The sequence below is a fragment of the Diplotaxodon limnothrissa genome, linkage group LG1, assembly GCF_057381915.1.
Source record: "Diplotaxodon limnothrissa isolate DT_005_m linkage group LG1, D_limnothrissa_male_GT1.1, whole genome shotgun sequence".
NCBI classification, from domain to species: domain Eukaryota; kingdom Metazoa; phylum Chordata; class Actinopteri; order Cichliformes; family Cichlidae; genus Diplotaxodon; species Diplotaxodon limnothrissa.
This window is the reverse complement of record NC_140596.1, coordinates 7,931,855-7,942,412: the sequence shown is the minus strand read 5'-3', so window position 1 is coordinate 7,942,412 and position 10,558 is coordinate 7,931,855. Positions and strand designations below refer to the sequence as shown.

The following is a 10,558-nucleotide window of genomic DNA, read 5'->3' as shown; positions in this document are numbered from 1 at the left end:
TAAAACCTCCAAGTGTACTAGAAATGTTTAAATACCCTAAAGAAAAACTCAGCAACTTCTTATTTTTTCTCAGCAGAAAAAAATAAAAGACAAAAAAACATCTTCAAAGCATGCTAACATGCCATCTTTCACCATTTTTCCATTTGGGCAATTAAATTTTCCTGTTTGGCACACATGTGTTAATTGTTGAGAACTTTTGCTACAATATTACATAATTTGGGTCTTGATCCGGTTTTTTGACCACCCACTGTAGATCAAAGGAAAAAGAGTTTCCAAGGCAGTGTGAAGCAGCTGACCCAAGTACAAAGGTTCCAATAATTAACATGGTGCCTCAGCTGATGGTGCATTAGTCACGAAGACCCGAAAATTACATAATGTGTCAGGTGGATAGCCTCACAAAGTGAAAAGTATAGACCACCACTGTGAAGACTGAGGACTGGGTATACTTACTGGAATAAAATTTGAATCCCAAGAAACCTTTGGCTGTCTGATAGGAAGCCAAAAACTGCAGACATATTTAAGCAAGAAGAAATTAATATCTGATTTTATGTGGGTTTTAGAGGTTTTTGTTTATGTTTTTAAGCACTTTTGGCTAAGGCTTACTAAAGTTATGAAAGTGATTTTACAAAATACACTCACTGGCCACTTCATTAGGTGCACATATATTTGCCTTTACAACTGCCTTCATTCTTTATGGCATAGGTTCAACAATGTGCTGAAAACAATCCTCTGATATTTTGGTCCATAATGACATGATGCCAGATTTATCAGCTGCACGTACATAATGTGAATCTCTTGTTCCAACACATCCCAAATGTATTCTATTGAATTAAGATCTCATCATGTTCAAGAAACCAGTTTAACAGGATTTAAGGATTTGTGATATGGCACATTATTCTGCAGAAAGTAACTATCAGATGATGAGCAAACTGTGGGCACAATGGTCAGCAACAATACTCAGGTAGGCTTTGCCATTTGTTCATTTGTTACCAAAGTGTGCCAGGAAAATCTCCCACACCATTACACCATCAGCAGCCTGAACTGTTAATACAAACCAGTATGGAGCCATGCTTTCATGTTGCTTACACCAAATTCTGACCCTATTATCTAAATGTCACGGCAGAAACTGAGATACAACAGGGAACTTGTTTCAAATCTTCTGTTTTCCAGTTTTGGTATGCCACTGACAGTTATAGCCTCAGTTTCCTGTTCTTACACAACTGGAATGGCACCCAGTGTGGTCTTCTGCTGTTTTAAGGTTTAATGTGATGTGCATTCAGACCTGGTTTTGTTGTATATTAGTTTAGCTTTCAGCCATAAATCAGCAACACTACAACAAACGTACTTGCTCAGGTTTTTGGTTTATTGACGTTAATTATTTCTTGGATAGCCTGTATGGCAGACAGACCCAGAACGAAAATCTATGCGGAACCTTTTGTCATGAGCGGGTCTGGCTGACCGCTGCGGTGCAACCGGATGTAGCTGAACGAGAGATCCGGTTGCAGGGAGCTCGGAAGCTAACGTCGAGCAGAGAGTCAAAATCGTAACATTTTGAGAATTTTCCACGCTGTACTTTGATAACGCCAAAGAACAGAGATGATTAAAGCCATATTAATTTTTAACAACCACGGGAAGCCGCGGCTGATCAGATTCTATCAGTATTTTGTGAGTATTGTAGCAAATACTGCTGAAACAATTTGTTTACCTTACAATCTGTATTTGATTAGCGTTTGTGACCTTTCGTGTAATGAGCAGCACCACATATATTTCAGAGATCCTGACATATTATGAGATATTTTCCTGTAGCCAAGTAAAACTATTAGCGGATCACGTGAGCAAGAAAGGGAACAAACTTGGAGCTCAGTCACTCTTCAGTTTTACTTCCTTTCTATTAAAATAGACCTCTCTCTATATAAAAGTATATAGGCGTTATATAATGAAGGAGCAGCTATCTGTGAAGATAAATCCACTTAAATCGTACATATGTATGTATTAGCCGGACTATCTGTCCTGAAATCACTGACTTTGCTTCATCCTTGTCTGTTTAATTACATAACATACAACATAAATAAATGGTTTTACCAGGAGAACTCTTTTATCATAGTTATCAAAACTCATTTAAAAATGGCGGCTGTGCTTCAGTGACTGCAGATTTGTCTGTAAGTAGGTTTATTTAATTTGTTTACTGTATAATAGAAATCAAGTAGACTTGCCTCTAAAACATATGATGTGGGTTTATATCATCTTATATATTTTTATTTATAAATATAAAAATTATGACAGTATGGAGTGTACTTTAGTCATGGGAAAGGAATTAGGATTTTATTATGCCCAGTGTATACAAGTCATTGCTTATTTATCTGGTGTCATTTACCCTAACATCATTTTGCTAATATGTGCTAATATCACAAAAAATAATATCTTAAACACACGATGTAGACTAAAGGCAACAGGTGTATATGTGTGTAAGCAGTGTGTAGGATGTAAGCTATACACTTAGAGGGATCTTTCCGTATCTACAGTTTGTATTCCATTCAAGTGTTTCTTGGATGCAAAGTGGTTTTAAAGAAAGTAACCAATTAACTCTAAGTAGGCTTGCATGCAAATTTTATATAAAGTCAGCAAGCACAAGGCTTAGGTGATTTGTCTTAGGTTCATATTCCTATTTTAAGGTTCATAATTCAATTAAAATGTATCTATATAATGACAATTTACAGCATCAGGCAGCTCAAGACACTTCATACTGCAAGGTAAAGACCCCAACGTTAAGACAATTCCTATTAGTAAGCGCTTGGCAACACTGGGAAGAGGGCGATCACTTTTAACATTTAAATGACATCAAAGTTGCTGACAGCTGCAGGGAACACGAGGAATAAAGTTACTCCTCATGATCTATTTACTTACTGATGTACATAAGAGAATGAACCTCAGTGAGCTATCAGGTTACTGAGGTTCACAGGCTTTTCCTGGAGTGATGACATTATTTTAGAGAAAATTGATTAGTCAGTGTGAGGTAGTTTTGTGTGTGTTCATGAGTTATTACAAAGTGAGCCACCTTCCTATCAGGTTTTAACCCCTGTGGGGTTACCTGGCTAAATCCCTAATCCTTCCATGAAGTGTAGGCCTCTGCTCCACTCTTTAAACCAACTGATGGCATCTCTAAATAGTCATGTGCATTTTTTTTCTCCATTATTTTATATTGATAAAACTTATTGTATAGGACAGCAAATATATCAAATCTGTGATGGAGCAATATTGGCTAACCGATATATTGTTCAGGTCCTACTGTAGAGGTTTTACTTCTTAACGTGGTTAAAAATAAGTAAAAGTCTAAGTAATGCGTTATTGGCAAATATATTTAGACTTTTTAAAATTAATTTCTATTTATTTATTTTGACAATTATGGAGTTAATGGAGTTTGTAACGTATTTGCTTGCAGGCGGAGGACATGCAGCAGCAGATCATTCGGGAGACTTTTCATTTGGTATCTAAAAGAGATGACAACGTCTGCAACTTCTTGGAGGGTGGAAGGTAAGTCAGGTGTTCTTTTATGCAATTCTGTTTGTATCACAGGTTACAATAAAACAAATCCTCTATATATGCATGTGTGTACTCTAAGTACAGCTATAAATGATAAGGTTGTTACTGCTTAGCTAGGCACAGCTGTCACAAAAGCTGGTTTAATAGATCTCTGTCAGAGTGTCTTGATACATGCTCACCTGGGATCTCTGTCAGAGGCAGAGAGGCACACTTGTTGTTTGACTAGTTGTGTGTTGTCACATTTTAATTCGACAAATACTAACTGTTGTAAATCCTGAGCCAGGTTTGGGCATTCTGACATTACTTTACAGCAGCTGTGGATGCAGTGGTCTAGCTTTAACCACTAGATGGAGACAAATATTCAAAAGTCTCCATCATATCTTTCAAGTGAATTAACAGAAAACAAGTTTAGTCTATTTCAGAATGAAGCTACTCCTGAATGCCTTTTGAAGTTGTTCTTTTTTTAATCTCCTTTCAGTCTCATTGGTGGCTCTGACTACAAGCTGATTTACCGACACTACGCCACTCTATACTTTGTTTTTTGTGTCGACTCATCGGAGAGCGAGCTCGGCATATTGGACCTGATCCAGGTCAGCTGCTCTTTTGTTGAATGGCTCTTTGGAAATATTTGACATGGAATCACACAACCACTACACCAGGCTTGTAAAGCAGACACTTGACCCTGGAGCAAAAAGTACAATTGCAGGGTGTCTACTGGTCCTTAAATACACAAATATCCATTAAAGGCCTTAGGAGTATTAACTCTCAAGCATTCAAACTATTCTAGTTACAAAAATGACCAGGTGGGATCATTCGTCAGTTTCTGTTTCTGTTTAGAATACATATGTTCTTTTCCTTATCTATAATATATATTCTAAAATATTCTAAAAAATTAATTCTGGTTTTCAGTCATAAGGGTAAGAGTTATCAGTGTTGAATACTGTGCCATGAGACTTGAGGTGGGTTCTGGCAGGTTTATAAGAGGTGCCAAATTTAACGAATTATCATTTTATCTTCACACGGACAATTTCCAGCTTAGGTGAAATGATGAATGATAGCTGTGAGTGTGTTATGTAAAACAATCTAGTAATGGATGGGAAGAAGTAAATATCGCTTTTCTTCACATTTAAACTATCAACACATGTGACTAATTGGTGTTTTATTGTGAAAATACTGACTGCAAGAAAGATGAAAACAAATTAGTTGCGACTGTGTTTCAACCAGTTTGCTTCTTTGGTGAGTCAATCAGTGAAAACTCAGTCAAAAGCCTGAAAGAATAATATTGAAGATTTTTAAACCGAAATGACAAAGTCAAAACCTAAAACAACTTAGGCCAATAAAATAAATGCAATGTAACAAAACAGCTTGGACGGGTAAAAATTACACAAATAACAGATCTCACTTTAATAGAAAATTAAACAAACAAACAAAAAAGAAAAAGCCAAGAGAACACTGATTTAAAATCTTAATGTGTTCTTATCGCGTCCATTGTCACTGGTCTGTTAAATTAGTCACCTAGGTATGCAGTCTGCTTCTACAAACATTTGTGAAAAAATTTGTGAAAAAAGTTGCCAACTCTCTGCAGAGTCTGTCGCTGCAGACCTCCAAACTAAATGTGGCCTTCAGATTAACTCAAGAACAGTGCACAGGGAGCTTCAACGAATGGGTTTCTGTGTCTGAGCAGGTGCATATATGCCTTACATCACCAAGTGCAATGCAAAGCATTGGATGGAGTGGTGTAAAGACTAGACTAGACTGGACTAGAGCAGTGGAGGTGTGTTGTCTTTTGTGACAAATCATGCTTCTCTGTCTGGCAATCTGATAGATGAGTCTGGGTTTGGCGGTTTCCAGGAGAACGGTCCTTGTCTGACTGCACTTTGCCAAGTGTAAAGGTAGACACACGGGTGGGTGGGGGTGTTTATCGTGCAGGGTTGTTTTTCAGGAGTTGGGCACGGCCTCTGAGTTCCAGTGAAACAAACTAACTTTGTGGGAACAGTTTGGGGATTGCCACTTCCTGTTCCAACATGACTGCACCTAATAGAACACCTCCGAGATTAGAGTGGAGACTGTGAGCCAGACCTTCTTGTCTAACATCAGCGTCTGACCTCACAAATGCACATGTGGAAAAATCGTCAAAAAGTCCCATAAACACACTCCTTAACCTTGTGGAAAGCCTCCCAGAAGAGTTGAAGCTGTTGTAGCTGCAAAGAATGGGCTGACATAAAATTAAACCCTATGGATTAAGAATGGGATTTCACTCAAGTTCATATGAATGTGAAGGCAGACAAATGAATACTTTTGGCAACAAGGTGTATGATACAAGAAAGCGCCTACTGAGTGAAATCTTACAAATAAATCCCTCTGTTATTATGCTTCTGTCAGCAGAGTTGAAACAGATGTGAGAGGTGAGAGGCACAGTTATTTGGATGACCTCAGCTAATGGATGAATCCAAACACTGTGTTGATCCAAACTGAATTCAAGCAGAAATGATTCGAGGAAATTCTTTCAGCATCTATTGCAAGCATGGATGCATTCCAGCAGCTAACAGAGAAACATTTTTTTGCAGTGAGGTGTTTAGGATTATGCCACTTTTCAATCAGAACTGGTGTATCCACATTTTATCTTATCACTCAGATTACTGTTCCGTTCAGCCGAAAAGTGTTGAAGTTTGGGAATGCGTCTGTGAAAACACACTGTACAACACTCACTGTTCTCTGTGTTCTCAGTATTCTAAGATGCTGCTGCTTTAACAATAAATGGCTTAACATGATTGCGTTATTTTGTTTACATCCAAGATTAATGAACAAATTTGGACAATGTTTATAAACTGAACCATTTAAAAACAAATTCCTTTTACTGTATTTTAAACTGACATCAGTAAATTTTCACTTTTTTATGTCTTAAATTTCCTTTGGTGGTTGTGTTAAAGAAGTAACTTGTTAAAAAGAAAGCCTGTTATCTCAGATACAGGCTGTACAGACCTCTCAACAACATTACTACGCAAAGTGCTGATGCACTCACTTTGATTCGGGCTGACATCTGGCTTCACAGCTTTATTGTCCCTTTGGGAAATTTGGAAGTTGTTCTACATTTGGCCTGTGACCATCTTAACTGTATGTACTTAATCAGCACTCAGACAGTAATACAAATCTGTTATTGAAAATATTTCCCGTTTTGACCCCATTGTTCTCTTCACTGCAGGTGTTTGTGGAAACGTTGGATAAATGCTTCGAAAATGTCTGCGAACTAGACCTCATATTCCACATGGATAAGGTAAGTGGGGGATAGGGATGCATTTCTGTAGAGCTGCAAGTATTAGTTGAATAATTGCTCAATAAAACGAAATGTGTCAGTAAATGTTTTCAGCTTTCCAAATGTGCGAATGTGGTTTCTGGCAGTTTTTTGGCAAAAAGAGCCGTCTCAATTTTCAAGAATTTTAAAGACAGTGATATAAAATGTTTAAAAAAAGCACTGGTCAGGCACAGCTTAGTGGGTCTGTCTTGTATTAAAAGCACAGAGTAAGAGTAGGCTTCCATATCGGAGCAACATACACTGGTGTTTCGAACTTGTGGGAAACTGTCCATAAATATTTGAATGTGACATTAACATGCTGCCATTACAGAATAAACGCTGTCTTGATATTGACGGTAAAGCTGTAGCAGAATAATTGTGTAGGAGCTGTATTCATGGACAGCTTTTTTCTTTTTACCCATTCAATGAAAAGGTTGAGATAAAAGGGAACTTTGTGTTTATGACTGCACTGTAGGCCTGACCCTCAGGTAATGTGCAGTCTATTAGTCTTAGCTGTGCAGCCAGATGCTTTTTTGGAACAGCCTCTTTACTTAACCTTTTCACCTCAGAAATTAATGATTGCATTTCAAATAATATATATCACAGTACATAATAAAGATTTTTAAAACTGTGTGCAGGGCTTCTTTAGAATTGAAGATGTGTGTATGTGCTTCAGGCTACATTTAAATCTGTTTTTCTCTTCTTCTGAGCCTAGCTAGATGTGTTGCTGGAAACTAATCAGACACATCCCCGGCCATCTTGATTGAATTTTCCCAGCAGGAAATGAATGTCATGTGGTGTTGTTAGGTTTGGCCTAAGGAATTTTCCCAAAGTGAAACCTGGAAGTATTTCTTCTTGAAAGAAAAACATGTTCTTGTACATCTCTGGAGGATAGACGCAACTAACCTACATGGCATTGTAAAAATGTCATTGATACTTACTGTCAGGGGTTTAAAAGAGGCTGACAGATTTGCAGTAGAAGACAGTTTTATGCTGCTGTAAGCATTTTGTGCCCACAGGAATTCAAACATCTGAAGGTTGTGATGGAAAGCTGCTTTGCTTTCCAACTAAACTGCATGCATTTCAGCATTGCTTAGTTTTAATTGCCGTGCTTTGCTCTTTCTGCAGGTCCATTACATTTTGCAGGAGGTGGTGATGGGAGGGATGGTGCTGGAGACTAACATGAATGAGATTGTAGCTCAGGTGGAGGTGCAGAACCGCATGGAGAAGTCAGAGGTCAGATCCGTTCTGTTAAAGGAGCGCACTTGAGGGTTATTGCATGTTTTAGCTTGAAAACAGAAACTCTTGTGAACCCCTAAAATTAACCCTTCATAATAACTTTGGTAATTGAACTTTAAGTAATAATGATTTACTGTTAGCATAGAATGAATTACAAGTAATTGATTTGCAAACCTTCTATAAACATTAATTGATGGTTCTTGTAAAGTTACACTTGCTGATTATGAAACTTTGTAAATGTTTAATGTAAACATGATTTAAATGGTTGTTTTAGAACCAAAACTGATGTTTATAATACTGGAATTTGTAAGTAGGCAAGTAGCGGTGTTGCATTGTTGTGAGAGTTGGCGTACTGTTTTGGTCACCATTCAGAAATTGTGGTTTAGTTGCAATATCTCTTGTCACAATGTGTTGGAAAATGATGCACCAAGGGCGTCTAAATGTGTGTGTTTATTTAACTAATTTTTAGAATAAGAGCACTGTGAGCACTCACTTGACTAAAGAGACTATTTGCACTGAGCGTCCACTCATAATACTAAGAAGTTAGTCTTACTGTAATATACGAAACCTCTTTTTCTGCAAACTCACCCTACATGATCAGGAGTTGTGCAACCAAAATTAGCACACGTGCATATCTTAAGCCCCTGAAGTATCTATATTAGACATTATGATCTTATCATGTTGCATCCAATTTTAGGTTAAAATGACTCATTTGTAGTGTTTTTGCACCTATAACACCTTATAAATAATTTTAATTTCACGACAATAACAATAATCGAATTTATATTAAAAAACCTGAATGTTGCCTGATGTGTTATGACATCATCGCATTGCTAACAGCCCACTACCAGCTGGCTAAAATCCTACACCAGATGGCACGGGTATGTACAAGTAGACAGAAATATAACTCCTATACAAGGTAAGATTACGTCTGCTTTAAGATTAGCTTTTCAGATTAAGATGACCTTACTTTAAAAATGCTTCATGTAAAGGTGCACCACAAATAAAACTACTGTAAACAAAAGGAGATTTTACACAGCACACTTGCAGCGATTTGTATTTCCTTGGGTATTGAGCAAATCGTCTCACCGAGCCAAAACAGGACCGTAGCAGTTCAGTTAGACTTTGAAATGGTCAAGAATAGCCCTTTATTGTCATTGTACATGTACACGAAATTATGGGAATCAAAGCGTGAACACAGTGTCAGTCTGACTGAATGAGGTTAATGAGGTTCTCATTCAGTCACATGATCCTTTCATAGTAAAGTCTATATACACAACATGTGTAACTTAACACTGTTGCAGTTTTACTACAGGATTTCCCCCCGCAGATGCTTAGACTTGTGCCATTACAGCAGTATTAAAGATGAAACGTGATGATTCCACACACGAAGCCTTTAAAGGTGTTTTCTGTGCCATGTTTCTCTGGGCAGGGAGGTCTGTCAGCGGCTCCAGCTCGTGCTGTCTCTGCTGTGAAGAACATGAACCTGCCCGAGATTCCCCGCAACATCAACATTGGAGACATCAATATCAAAGTGCCGAGCCTCTCCCCATTCTGAACAGCTTTCCCGCTGAGCTCTGCGGGGCTGGTGCACTACTGATATAGTCCTTCTCCACCCAGCTCTCTGGTCAAAACTGAGAACACTGTTTTGTTTATTTTTAATAAATGTACCACAAAACCACATAAGTTTACTTTCACCTTTATTCCTGTATGTATGGGAGGTAAACTGTAAGTGATATTTGATGTCTGTTGTATCCATGTTACAGATTATTTGAAGGATTTGCACAATGATATAAGGTTTGATTCTAGAAAGCATTACGCGTGCTGTTATTATATATGTACTATTGTTTGTGGGGATTTTGGGGCCACCCGATTTACCTTCCTTTTCTAAAGGATAAATAAATGATGTCTTAGCCATGTGTATTTTTCTACACAGCTCTCCCAAATCTGTTTTCAAAGCATTCCCTCCTTTCTGGATTGAGTTTCTGGACTACATTCAGTTCACTGAAATATGATCTTAGGCTTCTGTTTCTGGCAAACTTATTGGTTCTTGCCACTTATCCAATTTCTCTTGTTTTTATTTTCCATCTCCTTTATATATTTTCCCCCTGATGTCTTTGCGATTTGTGACTAATGGTGTCATTCTCCAGGGTGCAGAACATGCAAATGATGTTTGGTTATGCCCAAATTTTTAATGTGCTACTGCAAGATCTTGCCAAAATCTGTTAGGAGAGACAGCAGAGTGCAATGACTATAACCATTTTTGGATCATTGAAATGTTTGTATAAAGTATATTTGTGTCTCTTTGGCTGTATTTAGTGGTCAGGTATGTTCAAATTAAGACTTTTATTATGAAATCCTTTTTAGGAAGGAAATGTGTCCTGGTGTCAAAGACCTTTCTTGCGAAGGTAAATTAAATGAATGAAAATTGAAATCCCTGTGGCTGTGCTTTATTCGGTTTGCATATAACAAACCTTGAGTTTTTCG

At 37.7% G+C, this 10,558-nt stretch overlaps 1 protein-coding gene across 1 annotated transcript; it reads left to right on the top strand.

Annotated features, from left to right (window-relative positions):
- The first annotated feature begins 1,487 nt into the window (after positions 1-1,487).
- ap3s2 (adaptor related protein complex 3 subunit sigma 2) lies at positions 1,488-10,384 on the top strand. Its single transcript, XM_085351980.1, has 6 exons — positions 1,488-1,665; positions 3,440-3,531; positions 4,019-4,130; positions 6,743-6,814; positions 7,961-8,068; positions 9,504-10,384. The coding sequence occupies exons 1-6, from the start codon at positions 1,597-1,599 to the stop codon at positions 9,627-9,629; spliced, it is 579 nt and encodes a 192-aa protein (XP_085208106.1). The 5' UTR covers positions 1,488-1,596; the 3' UTR covers positions 9,630-10,384.
- Positions 10,385-10,558: the final 174 nt, after the last annotated feature.